The sequence below is a fragment of the Thamnophis sirtalis genome, unplaced genomic scaffold, assembly GCF_051295495.1.
Source record: "Thamnophis sirtalis isolate CommonGarterSnake01/CBP01778 unplaced genomic scaffold, rThaSir2_p1.2 scaffold_4, whole genome shotgun sequence".
In the NCBI taxonomy this organism is placed as follows: Eukaryota; Metazoa; Chordata; class Lepidosauria; order Squamata; family Natricidae; genus Thamnophis; species Thamnophis sirtalis.
The window spans coordinates 40,204,134-40,225,925 of NW_028261384.1; the positions used below are offsets into that span (position 1 = coordinate 40,204,134).

The 21,792-nt window shown below is 41.0% G+C and overlaps 1 protein-coding gene across 1 annotated transcript; it reads left to right on the plus strand.

The window, feature by feature from the left end:
* Positions 1-425: 425 nt before the first annotated feature.
* FAM221A (family with sequence similarity 221 member A) lies at positions 426-20,068 on the plus strand. Its single transcript, XM_014073220.2, has 8 exons — positions 426-1,029; positions 1,719-2,044; positions 6,112-6,285; positions 7,662-7,852; positions 8,782-8,988; positions 17,444-17,557; positions 17,638-17,726; positions 18,514-20,068. The coding sequence occupies exons 2-8, from the start codon at positions 1,980-1,982 to the stop codon at positions 18,583-18,585; spliced, it is 912 nt and encodes a 303-aa protein (XP_013928695.2). The 5' UTR covers positions 426-1,029; positions 1,719-1,979; the 3' UTR covers positions 18,586-20,068.
* The last annotated feature ends 1,724 nt before the right edge of the window (positions 20,069-21,792 follow it).

Here is a 21,792-nt window from a genome sequence, read left to right on the forward strand (position 1 = left end):
ACACCTACCCAGGTTTTGTAGATCCAAGTGCTTTCTGTGGGAAACTATCTCCTTCCCTCTCCCTCTCATTTGTTTCCTTTTTTCATTCTCTCCCTCCATCATTTTCTCATTTTTCACTCCTTTCTCTTTTTCTCCCCTTTTCTCTCATTGTTTTTCTTTCTTTCCTTCCTTTCTCTCGCTCTCTTTCATTCCCTCCCTCTTTTCCCTCTCTCATTCTTTACCTCGAACTCACTCTCATTTCTCTCTCCCCATTCTCTCTCATTTGTTTCTCTTTTTCCTCTCTCATTCTCCATTTTTTCATTTCTCTCTTCGTTCTCTCTCTCTCTCTCTCTCTCTCTCTCTCTCTCTCTCTCTCTCTCTCTCTCACACACACACACACACACACACACACGGGCGCGCGCGCGCGCGCGAGGATACCCTCTGCAAGCGAGCGGAGCGGTGCCTCCAGCTGCACTCAAAAGTCTCTTCTGGGCAGCTTTAAATCTCGCATGGAGGAGTTTTGCCGCCCAGAGGAGGTTTTTCAATCAATGCTGCCAGCGGCGCCACTCAGCTGGTAGAGTAAAGAAGCTGAGGGCACTGGGAAAATGGTTCTGGCCCCGCCAAACCTTGCACGCCCACCCCGGTGATCAGTCTTGATGAAAGCAGGAGAGCCCTCGCCAAAGACGCTGGCCCGTCAGCTGGTCAACCTGCCCGCTCCGTGCACCTTCGTTGCACTTTGGCGCGTGCCCTCCCAGCCCTGCAACAGCCTACCAGGGGATCGCGTGAGGAGGAGGAGGGTTGTCTTCGGGAAAACCGTCACTGCGGCTCGTGCTCGCTCCTTAGCTGCGAGCCTGTCCCCTTTCTGTCCTCCTCCCGGATCCCATTCCCACTCAACCAGCGCTCGTGTTAGCGAGGTTGGCATTAGCCACGGTCGGGTTGGGCCAGTGGCTCAGGGCGGAGACCAGGTCGCGTGACCAGGTTGGCAAGGAGCGGGGTCAAAGAGCGACATGCGGCTCTGAAGCCACGGTTGCCGATACCCCCGAGACTCAAGTGAGTTTTCTCCATTTTACTGTGACTTTTCTAGCCACAGTTGCTAAATGAATCACTGCAATTTTTAAGTTTAGTAACATGATTGTTAAGTGAATCTGGCTTCCTCATTGACTTTTCTTGTCAGAAGTTGCAAAAGGTAATGTATATAAGTAAATATACATGTATAAATAAAACTCAATATACATGTAGAGACATAGTTTTATATATAAATACTGGTATAAATAAAACTAAAGGCAGGGAATATACCGGTCTAAAATTATCCAGGCAGCTTTCGTGGCTATGGCAGAACTTAGAACTCAATATCCTGATTTGTATGGCAGCATTTTATATTGTTTCTTAGCCATGGCAACTTGAAGACATGTGGACCTCAAGGCCAGAATTCTCCAGAGAGCCTGCTTCCTGGGGAATTCTGAGAGTTGAAGTCCATGCACCTTCAAGCTGCCAAGTTATGAAACGCTGCCTTCGTCAAACTGGCTAGGTTTATTAAAAAAAATAGAGGCAGTGAATAGCCATTCCGGCGTGTAATTCATATGACGCACTGAAGCATTAACTAACCCTGTCTAGACAGGCAAAGGTAACTCTGGCAACTGTGCACATTCAATTTCGGGAGGGAGGGCGGCCTAGCTAGTATTTCTTTATTAGTTGCCCTTATCGCAAAATCGTTAAAACTGTAATTTTGTCGCTGGAAGGGTTCACATAGCAACGGAAGAGCGGAAGTTTCAACAAAATATATTCAAAACCAAGGCGGGCGCTGAAAGTGTTGTGAAACCGTTGCCTCCCAAGCAGCGGCGAGTCCTCCCGAACGACACCGCGGCCCAACCGCTCCTCCTGACAGGGAGCCCCCTCCCCACGGAGCCATCGTTTCGTGCCGCGTGTCTCTTGGAAAGGCTTCGCGGAATCTGCGAAAGGACATCTCTGCTGCGGATAACCCGTAGACTGTTCCCAAAGTAATGGAGCGGCTGACATTTCAGCCCGGGGCTGCTGCGGCCATAGACGACTACTTGGAATATAAGAGGTAAGGAAGTCGATTGAACGGGCGCTTCTTAACCACCCAAAAGTCGTTGGATGGGAAAGTCGTTGCTAAGGCGCCTGTACGAAGAGGAAGTCCTTGCTGAGGGTAACACCATGTCTCAAAGGCCCGCTTTTATTCAGATTATGTTTGAAGACCCGCGCTGTAGTCTAGTGGCGGTTTGGATTTCTGTATAGCCTTATAGCTATACTGTAAACTCTACGATAAACTTTGAGTTGCTCACCTGAATCAGGAACACATTTTAGGGATTGGATAAAATGGAATTGACGGATTTATTCCACTCAACCTAGTTGATTCAGCAAACTATGGGACAGCTTCCTAAGAGTTAGAGGTGTTGGGGCATATAAATTAATAAATGTCTTCTGGGTATGTGTAAGAAAGAATTTCTTCACTTTCTGAAGATGCTGTTCTTTAGCAGCCAAGATAAAGATCTGGACTTAAGCCTCATTTTCCAATAGGGAATTTCCATTCCACTTTTAGCTTCAGCATTTTGGCTGTGTTTTTGCAACACAATAACCTCTAAACCAGGGGTAGTGAACCTTTTTATACCTACCGCCCACTTTTGTATCTCTGTTTGTAGTAACATTTTCTAACTGCCCACTGGTTCCACAGTAACGGTGCTTTTTAAAGTAGGGATGTAACTTTACTTTATAAAGCAGAGTTACAGCAATAGCAATAGCAATGAAAGCTGGAACGCCCACTAGTGGGCGGTAGGGACCAGATTGACTACCACTGCTCTAAACTGTGGCTCACTGAATCCATTAATTTTATTTATTTATTTATTTATTTATTTATTATTTATTTATTTATTATTTATTATTTATTATTTATTTATTATTTATTATTTATTTATTTATTTATTTATTTATTTATTTATTTATTTATTTATTTATTTATTTATTTATTTATTTATTTGACTTGTATACCGCTTCATAGAGTTTTCAGCCCTCTCTAAGCGGTTTACAATTTTTTTTTTAGCAAATTGAGTCAGCAAATTGCCCCCACAGTCTGGGTCCTCATTTCACCTACCTCGGAAGGATGGAAGGCTGAGTCAACCTTGAGCTGGTGAGATTTGAACCGCTGAACTGCAGATAACAGTCAGCTGAAGTGGCCTGCAGTACTGCACCCTAACCACTGCGCCACCTCGGCTCCTTCAAAATTTTGTCTATGTATTGTATACAAGCTGTTATGAATTGGGTTTGCACAAACGCTGGAGCTACCAAATAACTGATTATATCAAAATCTAACATATAGATCATATGGTGCTTAATTAGAACATTTCTAGGACTCATTTTCTCTTTGAATCAGGCCCCAAAGAACTGTTACCTATCCTAGTCAAACTGCTTCATCTAAATTGAGTAGTCTTAAGAGTAAGAGTCAAGAGTGTAGAGTGATCCCCACAAAACACTCCCTTTCAGGCTTTAAGGTGTACTGGGGTGAGTGGGTGAATTGGGAGCAGAAAAGGAATGAAGTGGTTCTAGTCCAAATTTAACTAGTCACAGTTTATTGCAGGATGATCAACAGCTTTCCATATACTTTAACACACTGTTTTTTTCCTCGTTAATGCTTTTGAATTGAGTTGTGTCATCTATCCATTACTACAATTGATATCCAGCTGAGGTTGTTATCCAGTATTGATTTCTTTGTGGTGCGTTATAACCAGCTTTTCACCATTTTGATGATGCTACCCGAAGCAATTTGGCAATTTCCTTGTGGTTGCTGCAAACATCATCCATCCATCCATCCATCCATCCATCCATCCATCCATCCATCCATCCATCCATCCATCCAGATAGATATAGAGCTAGAGTTATATAGATATCTGTCTATATAGATAGATTGATAGAGGTAGATAGATATAATATTTTTTCATCATCACATACCACTCATCATAATTAGCAAGCACTCCATACGAAGAACAATAAGAAGATTGATATCCCACTCAAAATATTTGCTTCTTATTTAGCTGGAATAATTACCATATTTTTCGGAGTATAAAATGCACCTTTCCCCCCCTAAAAGAGGGTGAACATTTTGGTGTGTCTTATACACTGAATGTAGCCCTGCCCTCCCACCAGTCCCCACCCTTTGGCCTCTGCCTCCCAGCAATTTACCTCTTGCAGCAAATGGAGAAAATGGGGCTTGCAGAGGCAATAAGACTATGGTAATCCCTGCATCCTGAAACAGCTGATTATCTGCAGAGCTGAAATTGAAAGTGAAACTTGCAGCTTGCTGCAAGGAGGTAAGTCAATAACTATAAATGACTATAGAATATTCAAATTATTAGTTATTTTTTAAAGACTGCTTTATTATTGTTCTAGACAATTTAACAAAATGAAGAAGCTTTTAAAATAAATGCTTGATCTGAAGAAGCCCAGTGCTATTGTATTTTCTCTTAAATAGCAGAGAATAATGTATACTTTCAGAAAGAAACATCAATTTTAACTGCATCTGTACAAGTATAGTCTGAAATGTAACACCACAAACAGTGTATATCTTCTGTACTGTTTGCTGTTTGCTGCAAGGAGGAAAATTGCTGGGAGGCAGGCAGATTTCCCCCCCCCCCTTGTTTTCCTCCTCAAAAGCTAAGTGTGTCTTATATTTCAGATCGTCTTATACTCTGAAAAATATGGTATACAGTTTTGTCTGTTTGCAGAGTTCAATAGGACTCTGGATTAATAATTTAATCCACCACATATTTGGTGTCTTATCCTGATGACTAAAAAAGAAAAGTATTGTCATTTTTACAAAACATCTAAAAGTAGTTTCATTTTGAAAAGGACTAATTGCAGATAATTAATCTGCAGTTTATTCTGCATTATTGTCCAAATTGTACACATTGCCTAATAAGGGGCGGGCGGGGGAGGCTCTTTTCGTCCTCCTCAGGCTCCTATAAAGCCTCTGGAGCCTGGGGAGGGCGAAAAATGGCTTTTAAAAAGGCTGAATTCAACTGGCCAGCGCGCGCCTGCCTATTCTTTGTCGAGGGATCACTCACTGTTGTTGCATACCATTTTCTTCCCTATTGGCCAGACAACTATTCCAGTAATTTCAGTTTCTTAGCTTTTATTGTATGGTTAGGAAGTGAGAAAATAATATGATTGAATATATGGAACTGATGATCATAGCAAGTGAAAAGTTGTGTAGATTGACTCTTCCACTCCAGACCATGAGAGGACTTGAGATCACCCACAAATGCTTCTGATTGAGTTTTGTACATGTGAAGTGATGGATTCTGTGTAGGGCTGAAGTTGTTTGGCAAGAAATTTGGCAAGATTCTGTAGAGGTGAGCCTATGGAGCTGACTATGGGTCTGAGTGATGTTCCTTCTTTGTGTATCTTGGGGAGGTCATAGAGCTTGGGGCATCTGGATGATTTTTCTCTAGGGATGATTCTTTGCTGGATCTCTTCACTGATGGGAGAGGCTTTTATTTTGGATTTGGTGGTTTTTTTTCCAGGTAGGCAGTGGGGGTGTGTGTTTAGAGTTTTGTAAGCGGGGTCTTGGAGTAGGTTGGATAGTTTGGCTTGGTAATCAGATGTGTTCATCATATGCCAAATTTCTTGCCAAACAACTTCAGCCCTACCTAGACACCATCACCAATCATCCTCACCAGATATCAATTCCATCAACCAATAAAGATGTGACTACACAGCCAATCAATCCGTTTAAAGTAACAGAGCCAACATTCCACCACCCTCACCTATATAGAAAAATGGCAGCTTCAATCACGCTTTGCTCGCACAAGCACAAAGCGAAAACGGCACCAGCCTGAAGATGACGAGTGTGACCTCATCGAAACGTCGCCAAGATTCTGTCAATCTTACACGGGAAAAGACCCGAATGCACCAAGACCTGCATACCTATACCTTACTTCTTTTCAAATTTAAAATTCCCAGATATTCATATTTTCTGTCTCATTCATTCATGATATGACAAGTTCTCCCTATGTTCTATGTGCATATTATTAAAAAGGTTGTTGGTTACAATATGTTTATATTAAATATATTTAATTACATATGTAATGTAAAGTATTACAGAAATCAACACTTTTGCAGAATTGTAGGAGAAGATGATGGTGGGAAACTATTTACCCCAGATGAATATGAACAATATAAGAAACGAGTATTACCAATTCGGCTGCAAAATAGATTATATGTGAGCTGGAGATCACCAACTGGCATTGACTGTAAACTTGTGGGTCCAGAAACACCCTGCTTTTGTTCTCACAGGTAAGGCAGTCTATATTTGTACGAATGGCTGATGCACTAAAATTTATTTTAGATTTAAAAAATAATTAGAGAATACATGTTTTTAACAGTCGTATGTATTGTATTTGTTCAAAAGGAAGACTAATACTCTCTCAAGTATTAATTTTTATCAATATGATAAAAATATTTTTATCTTTAAAACAGAAGAATGGTTTTGCTTTTGTTGCCTCATCTTATTAGTATTATTGCTTTTAATAAGGCGTCCTTCCTAAAACCTCTTAAGAAGGAAGTTGCATGGTGTGTAGACTCCATGGGTATCTTATTTTAGGTTAACATAGTAAACCTATTTTAGTTATTTTATGACTGGTACACTTTTGAACTATCTTTTTCTCGGGTTAGTACATTTATAATGCCCATTTCTATCCTTTTCTTTGTTTCCAATATGGTTTTCATTGTGTGAGAAGTAAAACAGAATTATTATTGTGCTTTGTTTTATCTTTCTCTGAATGGTAATGACCCAATAGTTGTACTCTGCTGGTCTATACTATCAGACTCAATAAAAACTCTTTTGAGCACAGAATATTGTTTCTTTGCTATTGGTTCGATTCGTAAATATAAGCCAAGAGAAAGTAAAGCTTTAACAGCTCGTATTCTTTTATTAAGTTAGAAACATTTTGTCCTGGAAATGTGTAGATCTGTTCATTCTTCACTTCTGATATATAATTAAATATATTGAGCATAATATGTACTGTTATGTGTATATGTGTACACATACGGTATATATGCTCACACACTTTTGAGTTGTTCAACATGGCAAATCTCATGATGTTAGTCTTTTTTTCTATGTAACTTACTAATAAGTAAAATTAATGTAGAGTTGTGGTATTGGGAAAATTTGACTTTCCATTTTGGATTGTGTTCAAAACAAAGTTCATTCCAAGTAATGCTGCTGGGAAGGATTCATTCAAAGATTCATAATTTGTAAGTCTTAATATTTCGGGCAATTATCGGCCCAACACAAATAGAAAATTGAGCAATCCTAGGGATCAATTAAAACAGTGGTCCCAATCCCCAGGCTGTGGCCCATGGCCTGAAAGCAGCGGGTGAGAGCAAGAGTACGTAGTTCCAGTTGCACAAGCAGCCGGCGCCTGTGTGGAACCGTCCCCTCTTCCCCTATTGGTCTGCAAAGCCGGAAAGATTGGGGACCATTGAATTAAAAGATTGATGTATATTTTCTCCAAATCTGGGATTAAAGTTGAGATTTTGAAGATTCTGCCAAATTATATTGACCTCACCTCTTTTATAAAGTTATTGAATGTCTTTGAATAAGAGGATTCTTAAATATTCTAATGAATAGTAACTAAACAGTGCATCTGGATTTTTAAATTTTTTTCTAGATATAAACAACATAAAACAGATTTTGAAGTGATTCCAAAAGAACGTCCTATTTCTGTACCTTGTAGAGTGAGCCGGTGCACATGCAAATCTTATAACTTTGTTCCTCTTAATGGTACTCAGCCCATCCGCTGTAGATGTAAGCACTTTGCAGATCAGCATAGTCCAGCAACTGGATTTCTATGCAAAGTGTGTAAGTATACTTTGATTAAATGAATAATTTATATTTAAAAGTAATTACCATCTACAGATACCTTTCTTTAAATACTATCTCAGTATCATAACAATATATATCTATTGGTTTGGAAGTAACTAATACATTTCAAATTCTGCAATCAGGAAACTTAATTCAAGGTTCACCATAAATATTTCTTTATCCAGCTTTGGCCTGCCTGATTAGTTGTAGTCAGGATAATGTTGCAAATGCTATAATTTTGGAAGGTTCAGGAAGTTGAGGTAAGGAGGTGCTGCTTTTCTGTTGCAGCTCCAATATTGTAGAATAGTCTCCCTGAGAAGATTTGGCTGACTTTCTTTGTTGATTTCTATAACCTTCTAAAGATTAAGTTTTCTGGAAAATCTCTGATTTGTGTTGTCACAAATTTGTGTTGTGTTGTATTCTCTATTTTGTTGTTTTATTTTTAATCAAAATTGGATTTCTTTTATATTGCATTTTTATGTGAGCTGTTGAGTGCAAATTTTGATTGAAGTGGCAAGCAAATAGGCTAAATAAATAAATACTTTAAATCTGGTTAATTTGCATAATGATACACAATATTCAAATATGTGCTGCTTCCAAATAGGAGATCGTCAATGTAGTCTTTTTCAAGCATACATACAATAAAGACTGCTCCTACTCTCAGACAACTCCTTGCAAAATTAGAACTTACCTGCAAATTATTATCTAAGCAAAGAATAGTAGTGTTTATGATTCCAGATATAGAAATAATTATCTTGTAGTTATTACTCTTACATGTCTGTCCTATTTAAATAATGTATATATGAATATTAAAACGTTTCAGTCGTAGCAATTTTTATATCACCAAGGCTACGGCAAGCAAAATTGACATTGAATGTAAACCTTTCAAACAAATAATGACTTTTTCAAAATATGTTTTGCATTAGGTTCCAAATGTTCAGGGTTTCACAGTTGCTTTACTTGTGGATGTGGCCAGCCAGCATATTCTCATGAAACTGTAGTGGAAACAAAAGAGGAACGTTTAGCCCAAGGAAAGCCAGTTGGGCACGATGTCCCTTATGCTGCAATGGGGGGACTAACAGGTTTTAGTTCCTTAGCAGAAGGCTACATGAGACTTGATGATAGTGGAATAGGTAAGGATGAAAATAATTTTTTAAAAATATATGCCCGATTGCCTTTGGGTTTCTCAGCCAATTATCCTAGGAAATTTGGGGGAAGACAAGCATTGGCCATACTACCGGTTTCCCCGAAAATACGACCTGTCCTGAAACTAACGCCTTGCCACATTTTTTGCATGGGCAAAAATATAAGCGAATCCCTGAAAATAAGCCCCCTAGGCAACCCCCCTCCGGCCAGGCAGAGCCAGCTGCCGGACAGAGAATCTTCCTGACAGAGAGTCTTCCAGCAGCCAGTCCACAACCATAGAGCATACTCCTAGAGCGGCTGCTGTGGGAAGACTCGGCAGCCGAGTTTGGGAATTTGGAAGCTGGAGAAGAAGTTATGCTGGGAGCAGGGGGGGAACAGGCGCTCACACAACCCCCCTCTCCAGCCAGGCAGTGCCAAGCTGCGGGAGGTGGGGAGTAGGCAGAGTGTCACATGTGATCTAACAAAATCAGTGCTGTTTCAAGTAATTATATCTTATGAAATTTATTTTAGTACTATCAAGACTTATATTTTAGTACAAATATGCTTGAACATTTTTTAAATAAATGAGTATTGCCATATTTTGATTTATACAGAATTACCTTGAAGATCACCTGAAACCTAGTAGTTTTAAAATTCTTTCTGGTTAATTTGAAGTTAGAATTCTGCATTCCAATATGAAGTTGATTTAGGTTGTTGCCTCCTTCAGCTTTATAAAGTCATGAACCCTGATTTTGAATCACCATTCTGGCTTTTAATACTTGTCTAGGCTTAATTTCAACATAGAATTACTTGACTTTCAAACCCTTTACAGCCTGTGTTTAATGCAAATAGTCTTTCAACTTGATTGTTGATTAGGCTGATTTGTTTATCTTCTGTACATTAAGGAGGGTCATTTACTGTTGGCAACAGGCCTTCTTAAAAAAGACCCGGTTGTTTCTGGTTTGGGTGAACCCGTAGCGGTGGCTCTGGGAGGCTCTGCCCCCATCCCAACATAATGCACAAGCACTGCACAGATGCAGAAGAAGGTGTGCATGTGCAAATGTGGTGCATGCAGTCAGATTTGCGAACCGGTAGATAAGGTAAGTGAATCCCACCACTGTATATATCTAATGTCATTCAAATAAATCCACAAAAAAAATGCAAAGAGAAAAAACAAGGAAAAAGAGGAATCAAAAAGAGGCGACCAGTCTTGCCTTGGGAGGGGCTGGATGCTACCTCCACCCTATGAGAATAGGTGTCTCAGGTAAGGACCAACCCCCTTTCTCCATAGTGGTGGACATAGCATCCAGACTGGGACGTACCAAAGCTGGATCTGTCCCCTGGTGGGATTATGACTGGTCCAGCTGAGATTCTATCCTATGGACTGACTGGAGCACCCTGCAGCCAAAGGCTGCATCTGCAGATGCAAAGGTGTCTAACTTGTAATTTTTGATGAAGGGGATGGGCTAGCCACGTCACTGCCCTACAAATCTCTGCTAAGGATGCTTGGGCTGCCCAGGCAGCCGAAGTGGCCACACTCCTTGTAGTGTGTGCGGTCAATCTACTTGGAACTGGAGTAGATTGGACTGATAGGCTGCAGCAATACAGGCCTGCAGCCATCTGCCTATGATAGCTGATGAAACCTTCCTACCCAGGGAAGCAGGCTGGAAGAAGACAAAAAGTGTCTCTGATGTCCAAAAAGGTCGAGTCCTTTTCAAATAAATCTTTAGAGCCCTCCTCATGTCCAAGGTGTGCCACTTGGGTTCCAAAGGGTGAATAGGATGGGGACAAAAATTTGGTAGCACAAGCTCCTGTGCTCTGTGGAAACAGGAGTACATCTTACATATGAAGGAGGGATCCAACCGCAACACCACGCGGTCGATGGAAAATGCACAAATCGTCTTTCACCGAAAGTGCTTGCAGTTCCGAAATCCGTCTGATGGAAGTGATGGCCACCAGAAAGGATACTTTCAAAGTTAGAAACTAAGGGAGACCTCCTGTAGAGGCTTGAAGGGAGCCGCCATAAGGGCATCAAGAACCCTGGGCAAAACCCAGGAGGGATATCTCTGCATTGCTGGTTGGAAGCTCCGTTAAGGAAATGACGCACCGTGGGCTGTTGAGATAGTGGAGCGGAACCCCCACAAGTCAATATGGAGGAAATAGCCATCAATTGCCTTCGGATGGTATTTGTGGCCAAATCCTTGTCCAAAACATCCAGTAGAAATTCCAGAACATGAGGGATAGTGGCCCTAGTGGGATATAAAGCCTTACCAGAACACCAGGAACAGAATGACCGCCAGGTGGAATCATAGATATGCTTGGTGGACAGGCACTGAGCAGCTTGGATTGTCTGAATGATCCTCCTTCAGGAAACTCCGCTCAAGCGCCAAGTGCTCAACTGGAACCACTGAGGGTTGGGGTGTTCCAGTGACCCCTGGCTGAGGGAGATCCAGTCGAGGGCCTGTCCACCGAGAGAGTCCACAGGGTCACAAACTAATGCTTGCATGGCCAGTGGGGGGTGACCAGGACTACCTCCGCCCTCTCTCCGATGAACTTCTGGATGACTCAAGGTTAAGAGGGGAAGCAGGGGGAAAGCATAAAGGAGGCCCGGAGGTCAGTTGCATCGAAGTGCATCCACCCCTTCCGACAGCAGTGTTGGGAACAGAGAGTAAAACCGTGTGAGCTGTGTGTTGTGGGGGGTAGTGAAAAGATAGATCACCGGCATGCTGAATTGGTCCACAATGTCCCGGAAGATCGATGGGTGCAGGCTCCATTCGGCACGGTCCACAACCTCTCGGCTGAGCCAGTTGGCCTGCACCCCCGATATATGCTCCGCAGTGAGAGGGTGTAAGTGTTTCTCGGCCCAAAGACTCAATTTCATGGCTTCGTCCATCATGGAACGCAACCTGGTCCCTCCCTGACGGTTTATGTGCATCTTGGCTGACATATTGTCCGTCAGCACAAGAGCATGTTTGCCCGCCACTGTGTGCTGGAAATGGTGGAGAGCCAGGTGGACCGCTCGTAGTTCCAGCCAGTTTATACTGTGAGTCCGGTCCACCTGATCCCATTACCCCTGTGCCATTTGTTCCTGGAGATGAGCCCCCCAGCCAAACAGGCTAACATCCGTGGTGACAGCCAGTGTGTCCTGGTCCTTGAACTGGTGGTCCCTGGTGGTGGCCTGGGACGTCCACCACAGGAGGGAACAGGAAACCTGCTGGGATGCATACCTTGGCCAGGGAACAGCTTAAGAGTCTTCTCTGAAATGGCAAGAGAAACCATTGGAATTCCCTGGAATGTAACTGTGCCCAAGGAACTATCCCAATGGCCGATGCCATTGTGCCCAGCAATTTCGTGAGTATGGCCATAGAGTCTCTGCATTCCCTGGCAGCTTGACTTGCTAGGGACCTGAGAGATTCCTGCCACTCTAGTCACAAGAAGACTCTACAATCAACGGTATCAATTAAAGCATTGAGGTGCACTAACCTGGTGGTTGGATGAAGATGATTCTTGGGTATGTTAATTGAAAAGCCATGGTCCTGGAGGATCTGTATAGTGGTCATAAGGTCCCTTCGAGCCTCACTATGGGACAAAGATTGTATGAGTATGTCATCTAAATAGGCCTGTAATCTTATAGGCACCTCTCGCAGCGCAGCAATCAAAGCCGCAAGCAATTTGGTAAATACTCGGGGTGCTGAGGAAAGCCCAAAGGGCAATGCTGTGTATTAGAAGTGATGATCCAGGTAGGAAAACCATAGTAACTGCCTATGCTGGGGCAAGTTGGGAATATGGAGGTATGCCTCTGTCAAATCTATTGAAGTTAAGAAATCGCCATGTCTAATACTACCTTAAATGGTTTGCAATGAATGCATATTAAAAAGTTTATAACAAATGAACTTGTTTAATTTCTTAAGATCAAGGATGGCTCTCCAGCCCCCAAGGCCTTGGGGATAGCAAAAAGTATGGAATAGAATCCTTGGCCACGTTGATCTTCTGGCACTAGTTGTACGGCCCGTATATCCAAGAGATGTTGAATCGCCACTTGCTTGATATGATGTCAAGCTGGGTTGTTTGATAATGGACAGGTCCTGAAGAGCCTAGGAGGGTTGGAGAACAACTCAAGAGCAAGTCCTATTCTAACAGTAGATCTAACTCAAGCATTGGAGGTGGTCCTATCCCATTGATCAGCGAAAAAGGCCAATCTACCTCCGATGGGATAACTGGTGGCCGGCAAGTTAGGATCGGCGGTAGAAATGTCCTCCACCTCCGTGAAAGGGATGTTTGGCTGATTTTCCTCTCTGGGGTAACGGTCTGACTGGCCCCTCTCTCTGGAGGAGTATCCCTCCTGCTGCCTATACCCCTAGATGCCATAGTCCGCCCCCCCGAAAGGACGAACCATAATCCTGGTTCTGAAAGGATGGCCCCCCCATCCTGGCCCCAAAAGGAAGGGCGTCTGTGGTTGGGAGCGGAGTGAGAGAACCCTTTCTTGGGCACCGTAGGAAGGACCTTTCTCTTCTCCTTGTTCTCGATGAAAAACGGATCCAAGGCATTCCCAAAAAGAGAATTGCCCTTGAATGGGTAGAAGCGAATCACCATTTGTGGCGCACATCCGCCTGCCACTGGCGAAGCCACAACAGTCGGTAGGACACCACAGAAGACGCTATGGCTCTGGATGCGAATCTGGCAGATGTAAGCGTAGCGTCACATGTAAACTGGACAGCTGCCACCAGTTTGGCAATGTTTTGATGGGCATGTATGTCTGCGATGGGAATGCTTTGTTGCAGATCCTGAAGCCAGAGGAGACAGGAACGGATGAAGAAGCGGTGGTTGAGGTACGAAGCACTCACGCTGCTGCCTGGTGACCACGTTGCAATGCGAGGTCTGCCTTTTTATCTTCTGGTTTAAGGACATTTTCTGGAGCTCCCGGCATATTCGCCGAGGTGCAGAGGGCAGTCATTGGGCCGTCGATTGTCGGAACCGACAAGAATTGGGCCAGATCATTGGCTACATTGAAGAATTTTTTATCTGAGGCCGATGGATTCGGACCAGAAGTAGGAGCCGACCACTGACATTGTACCAGGTCTACAAATATTTTAGGTGTTGGTATCATCTCAGATGGAGGGGCCTGTTCAGAGAACAGGGTGACGGAAGACACAGAAGTAGGGCGAGGGGCGGTTGTCACTGGCTGTGCGCCAAAATTTGCCACCATCTTGGCCTTGTACAGCAAGGACTGGAACAGGGTTGGAGGGAAGAGCCCAGAGAAAGTTTTTTGGTCTGGTTCCCTGCCTTTATCCTCAGACATCTCTGCCTCTTTGATCTCCCCTTCCTCTGCAACCAAAGATTGGTCTAATGCCTCTTCATCTGGAGCCGAAGAGCCTGCTATTAACGTGGGCTCTAGAGGTACCATGGGGTGGTCAGATGATTGCTTCTGGAGTAATTGCTTTTGGTTTGAAGCATCCCTCTGTTGCAACCCTGCTGCAATGCCTTGTGATATGGCGGTGGCAATGTCGTCTTGAAAATTGGACACGTAGAGAGAATTTGGCTGGTCATGACGGATTCCAGTTGAGGTGGATGGAATAGCGTCCATCCTCTGCACGCTGGGTGGGGCAATGGTATCACCAGCAGGCACAGGAGGAAGAATTTCCTGTGTGGGCCCCCAGATGCCAGAAACATCAATTGGAAAGAAGGTTAAGGGAAACCTCCCTACTCTGTCTGTCCCCAGGAGAGAGTTGTAAGGCCAATTGCATCTGGGAATGCTCAATTTGTTTGGAAGCATGTGGATGAGGCTCTCTTAGAAGCAGCTTTCTTATAAATGCACACCAAAGCCTTTTCCTTTTCCTTTTCATATCGAGAAGCAGGCTTGGAGGGCTTTTTTGATCTGCTAGCCTTCATTGAGGCTTTTGGATTTTTCTTGTTTTAGCTGGCCCTGAGGTGGTAGATGTTGAAGGCCGGGGAGGTGATTGAGTACCCAAATGCCCTTCAACCAATTGGGGGCTACGAGCCTCTCCAGAGGGCTCCGCTGTGACATTTGGTGTTACAGAAGAAATGGTGGCCACCATTTTAAAAGGAGAGAGGGCGCGATTACGAAAAATGGTGCTTCATGCCTTTTTGCAACTTTCCTTATGAGAAAACAGTGGCTTGGCTAGAACGCCACTCCTTATCAACTCCCTGATTGCCGCTCTAAGGCATGGGTCGCTCTGCAGCAGCTGAGAAAAAACGCTCACATTATATTTGAATTAAGCTGCTGCGGTTCGTCGCTCAACTGAAGACAGGAACAACGGAGCACTGCCAGTGCGAAGAGCCAAGGTGGCGCAGTGGTTAAATGCAGCACTGCAGGCTACTGCTAGATCAGAAGGTCAGCGGTTCAAATCTCACCGGCTCAGGGTTGACTCAGCCTTCCATCCTTCCGAGGTGGGTAAAATGAGGACCCAGATTGTTGGGGGCAATATGCTGACTCTCTGTAAACCGCTTAGAGAGGCCTGAAAGGCCTATGAAGCGGTATATAAGTCTACTGCTAAGTCTACTGCTATTGCTATTGTTCCGAATGGTGAGGGATCATAATTGGGCGAGGCAGGCAGCGAGAGGTAAGTGTGGTGGAGTCAGGCACTGATCGTCAAGCTACGGGAGTTTCTGGGATTAATCTCAAACAATTCAAGCCTCCCTCATCTTTCGAAGCCTTTATGTCTGAGAAGGCTTACAGGCTAAGACCCGTAAGGCACGCTGCCCCTGCAAAGAACTTCAGTCAATCAGGCACAATCCAAAGTCAATTCACAATCCAAGGTCAATTCAATAGGAATAACTCACAAATCCAATATTTATAAAGACAGTAAATTCCTTTCAGATGGGAACGAAGCGATGATACATCTATGCTCATTGAGGAACTGAGTCAGAACTGGGCTTTGCCAAGCGACAGGGGCGTGGTTTTTCATCAACTGTCAGGCTCAGTTCTCGCAATGAGTGGATGAAGGTCAACCCAGTCTAGATGATACCTCCACCACTATGGAGAAGCTTTCAGATTTACATTTTTAAATTGCTGTTTTAACTAGCTGTCCTGAAGGTAATGTTATCATCCATTATTGTATGTTTATTTTTTAATTAAATATAATTAAATGTATTTTAAGTAAACTTTTGAGTTATAAAACAATAAAACCATGAATTAATTGACTTTGGCTCAGAGCACAGGAGACATGAGAGAGAAAACAAGCAAAAATAGGTATTCCTTTCCCTCATGCTGATTGTTTCCCCCATGCAAGCACTTTCTTGTTGGATGAAGTTTCATATTTGAGTTCAGGATGAGGAAAGGTAAGGGCAAGGAGGATGAAATTATCAAATCATCAATTGGGTAATCCAGTGAGTGTGATTTATTGTGTGGAAACAGTAGTTTAGGACAGCAGAGAGTAAAGATTAAGCATTTTGGTAGGATATGCCAGCCTGGGAAATAAGCAGCAATTCCTTTTTACCATCATGACTTGCTTTCTGATTTATTATCTAACTTTGTCTCCTCATCCGAATAACCTCTTTTTTCATTGTGCAATATGAGGAAGCTATTCTAACTACCCTGAGTTATCTTCTGTTTCTGTCATTGGATTTCTCCTGCTGGAATGGTTCTAAACTGAGCTTTATCTGTAACTTATCAATACATTTCAAATAAATTCTGACACAGAAAAAACTATTGTCCTTCTCATACTTCATCCCTTTTACAGAATATAAGAAAGCTATCTTAGGATACATTTTAATTGTTGCTTCTGTCAATATATTTGATTGTTTTTTACTTTAATAATAGCTTAATAATTGGTCTTATTAAAATCTATTTCATAGTTATTCCCAAATGAGTAGTCGTGCTACTCATTTGAGACCAAAATGCTACCAGAAATGTGGTACTTTAAAGATTAAGAAATGTGTTACATCATACTACATATTATATTTTATAAATTTATTTTTTATTTATTACATTTTTGCCATTTATCTTCCTGCCAGGTGACTTTAAATAAAATGAATATTTATAAAATAATATATTTTACTTTATGTTCAAATGTTCTGTGAATTGGACTCCATCTGATGTGTGGACTTTATCTTAAGCTGGAAATTTATATTGATATTTAGGACAGGGCAAACAAACAAAAGGAAATGAACTGCAGCAGTTTGCTGTTATCCTTGCTAACAGTGGCTGTTTTCATGCTTTTCTAGTTGACAATTTAACCCATGACTGAATGTTTAGGCTGATATATGCAGTATGATTTACATTTTTTATTTTAGTGTGACCGCAGAAAATAGAGTTAACCCTTTTGATGAGTGTTGGTTCATCTTGATTATCCTATTTTATGCACACTATCAACTTGTTCTTTTTATACTACACAATCATCTAATAGAAATGCTGTGGTCTTAATCCAACATATATTTAACCTAGACTTTATTCATCAGCAGTAGTACTTTAATTTTAATTGTTAATGTTTGCTTACTTTTAAGGAGCACCTTCTGCTCAATTCTTAGAAGCTCCTGTAACCAATATGGATAATCCATTTTTAAAAGCATTCCAAGGTCCATCCAGTTCCATGCAGGCCTACTCCCAATTAACAGATGGTAATGATTTTTACATTTTTAAATAATTTATTAAACATTTTAAATGTATTTTAAAAGCTAACAAAATTATTGTCTTTTAGGAAGTACAAGTACAACAATGCAAGTTTCCAGTTTAAGGAGATCTGAAGAAGATGATATGGCTTATTTTGAAAGACAATATCAGGCACGGGTAAGTCCACAGTATACATTATTTAAAGCAGAAGCATTTCTTTCTGTTTAAAAATAATTTGTTCAAATGGCACTTAGCACACATAATAATGTGTGGACGGTTTTAAATAGTACACTGGGAAACTGTAGTGATATTTGAAAATCAAATGTATTTAGATGGGAATATCAGGACTATCGTGACATGTAAAAACAAAGAAAAGTGTTTGTATAATTTATATTGAAGACCAGTGACTTTTTTCAAAAGCAATTAATGTTTTAGAGGCAGTACATCTGCCTATTTATTCAGTAATGCAATTGTACAATAATATTTATATTATTGGCTAAACATTGTATAAATCTTACTACAAGAAGTTTTAAACTCTATGCATTATAGTCAATCATATCAATTAATTCATGTGTTTCTCTACCTCCACCTTAGATCACAGCTTATGAGATTTCCAACAATGCCATAACTCATACATTTCAGTTTGTGAGTTTGTGTCAATTCATATGAGTGCTTGGATGTAGATGCATCTTGCAAAGGAAATTTCTAATGCTGTACTAGGATAAGAAAATGTAACAATAATGGGACTAGATCAGGGGTGTCAAACTTGTGGCGCCACGTCACCACCACATGAAGCATAGTGACTCCCCCCCCTTCGCTAAACTGGGGGTAGGTGTGGCCAGCACACGACCCATGAGGGCTGCAAGTTTGACACCCCTGGAATAGATGAAAGTTGTTTTCTATAGTTTGCAGAAAACAAGGACAGCTTATGTTTCAAGTAATTTTTTGATTTTTTTCATTACAGTTGAAACAAGAGAAGGTGAGGGATCAGAAAGGCAAAAGTTATATGTCAACAAAGACCCAGCATCATCAATAATGTATTTGGGTTTCACTGTAATTTATGAGCATTTCTGTCCCAATTCTGCCTATCTTTCTTCAGTGACTATAGTACAATATATTTATTTTTCTATGCCAATTTTGTTGCATATAAAATGATAATGTGCTTCTTTTCAGGCATTGAAGCAAAATAATGCTATCCATTTAATTCTGCATACTTGAAAATTAGTAATGGAAAAAATTCAGGTTTCGTAGCAGAAAACCATTGAGAATTACTTCTTTAGAAGTGTTTATTATTGTTAAAGATTTACATTTTATGAAAAGTGGTTTTGTTTTCTGTATTTCAAGATTTGAAAATGTTGATAATAAAGAAAAACAAATAATCATTATAGGTGGTAACTGAGTCAAAAATTATATTGTTAAGCAAGACAGTAATTAAATGAATTTTGTCCCATTTTAGGACCTTTCTTGTGATAGTTGTTGTGAATAACTGCAGTTATTGTTAGTAACATGGTTAAGTTAATCTGACTTTCCAATTGATTTTGCTTGTCCGAAGATTACAAATGCAGATGCTGATCCCGGGACATTGCAACTATCAAAAATATGAGTCAGTTGCCAAGTGTCTTTATTTTGATCACATGACCATGAAGATGCTGCAATTATTGTGTGACAAAAGGTCATAAGTCTCTTTTTTTCAATGATGTTATAACTTCGGTCACTAAATGAACTGTTGTAAGTCAATGACTACCTGTATAGTTGAATTGATTTATCTAAAAATAATGCAGTAAAAATATGGTTGACAGATTACTAGATGGTTTGGATTGGACAACATACATTTTATGCCTTGTTTTTTAAATAGGATATCATTATTAAACCAGCCTTATAGATGATAGCTGAAAATGGATCTTAATCTCTAGTAACAGTAGATTTAGGCTTAGAATAACTTTATTAAATGTACACTAATCGGTATACATTAAAATGAAATTGTATGAAATATTTAAATGCACAAATATATCAAGTCATAGTTAAAAAAGATGTATTGGTATAGATAAAACAGACATAACAGATAGGTAAAAAATATAATGTGTTGCAAAGATGTGAAGTTTGTACAAACAAAATAAAATTTATTAAAAATAAAAAATAAAATTTCATGGCATTCAGCTCTCAAAGGATCACCATCTCCAATATAGACTGTATAAACATGACAAACAAACAATATACATGTACCCACATATATTATGTCTCAGAGAAACAACACAATCTAGTTTAGATACATGTACATGGTGAGAAAAACAAATTTTGCAAGTTTACCAGACGGACGGCATAGAGAACAAAGCTCTTACAGAATCTGATAGTCCTGCTAAAAATACTTCAAAAGATCCTCCCAAAGAGGAGCAACAGAAATGGATTGTAAAGTGGGTGTGTGGGGTCTCTAACAATGCTTTGAGCTCTATGCACATAGTGCTTATGAGCAGTATCCTGAGTAATGGTATCCTGAATAATAAAAAGCAAGTTTCCTATAATCTCAGATGTGCTTATTACTCTCTGTATGGACCTTCTATCTGAGGCACTGCTACCACCAAACCAAACAGTGATGCAGTTTGTTAAGACACTCTCAATCGTGCCTCTAAAAAGTGGCCAGGACACAAGAAGAAAGGTGCACTTTTCTTATCCAATGCAGGAAATGCAGATGCTAGTTTGTACCCTTCACTAAGGATGACGTATGGAGAGACCAATTCAGATTGTTAGTTATCTGCACCCCAAGTTACTTAATACTATTGACCACCTCTATAGCTGTATCCTTGATATTGAGTGGAATATGACTGCTGGCTCTTTCTAAAATCTACAATGATTTTCTTTGTTTTACTAACATTTAGAGCCAGGTTACTTTTATTGCACTGGTCCACCAGAGCCTTCACCTCTTCCCTATAAGCATCTTCATTATCATCCTGGATAAGACCCACCATTGCTGTGTCATCCAATATGATTCATAGCAGATTTGGCACAGCAGTTGTGGGGCATTAAGATGAACAGGAGTAGATTGAAGACAGCCCTGTAGGGAACATGTAGTCAACGAGATGGAGTTGGAAACTTTTATTCCAACTCGCACAAACTTGGGCCTATCAATAAGGAAATCAAATGTCCAATAACATAAAGGAGTATTAAAACCTAATAGGCCCAGTTTGTTCACCAAATGCTGAAGAATGAATGTGTTGAATGCCAAAGTAAAATCAACAAACAGCATTTGCACATGATTATTCTCCAGGTGCGCCAACCTAAGATGAAGCACAGAGGAAAGTGCATTATCTATAAATCAGCTCTTCTGATAGGCAAACTAATGAGTCAAAGTAGGGGATAAAGACTTCTTCATAAAAGAAGCGAGTGCAACTGGATGGTGGTAATTAAGGCATGTGAGTTTTTTGGTACTGGCACAATGCTTACAGTCATGTTTGTGGGAACAATGGCCAGCTGAACAACACACTCCTTAAGTACTGTCCAGGGATATTAGCAGGACACAACTTTTTGAATATTGACTTTCCATAGCACCTTCTAAACAGCAGTTGTATCAAACCTGAGCAATTGTTCATCAGGAAGGGGAAAAGCCTTCCTTGCTGGAATGTTTGCAGCTTCACACCATCCAAAAAATCATAGTTTTTTTTTTAGAAAATCTGTGTTACCCTTACATGTTAGGGAAGTTGCCTTATAGTCAGGAATAACCCAAATACCTTGTCCCATTCTAGGATACATAGGATCTTGAAAGACATTCTGCACTTTCTGACTATAGAGCCTGCTTTGCTGTTTTTATAGTACATCTCAAATCAGCTCCTGCTATGGTAAGTGCTGCCACATTGCCTGATTTGAAAGTGGTGTTTATCACCTTCAACTGACCTCCTGAGACATCCAAGGTTTGCTTGCTCTCATAATAGTCTTAAGAACACTGACCTCCTCCAGACACTTTTGATTATAAGCAGACACAATAGAACAGGGATGCCAAACTGATGGCCCCCGGTCTGGATGCATCATGCACAGGCAACACCCCACCCCAGCTCCACAAAGGTAAAAATCATGGTGATACACATCACATGACATGATCAAGTTTTGACACCTATGCAGTATCATATTTGTTCACATCAGTATGTTGTCCAGTGCATTTGAGCAACATACCTAGCAGTATGAATTGATGACATCAGCAAGTATTGTGGGGCCAACTGGATTGGATAACATACATCTTATGCCTTGTTTTTTG

Bases quoted from the DNA above. Each gene is read 5' to 3' on its own strand.
- FAM221A (XM_014073220.2), top strand. From the start codon at position 1,980: ATGGAGCGGCTGACATTTCAGCCCGGGGCTGCTGCGGCCATAGACGAC. The intron at 2,045-6,111 runs GTAAGGAAGTCG...ACACTTTTGCAG, and splicing joins GACTACTTGGAATATAAGAG to AATTGTAGGAGAAGATGATG. The intron at 17,727-18,513 runs GTAAGTCCACAG...TTTTCATTACAG, and splicing joins AAAGACAATATCAGGCACGG to TTGAAACAAGAGAAGGTGAG.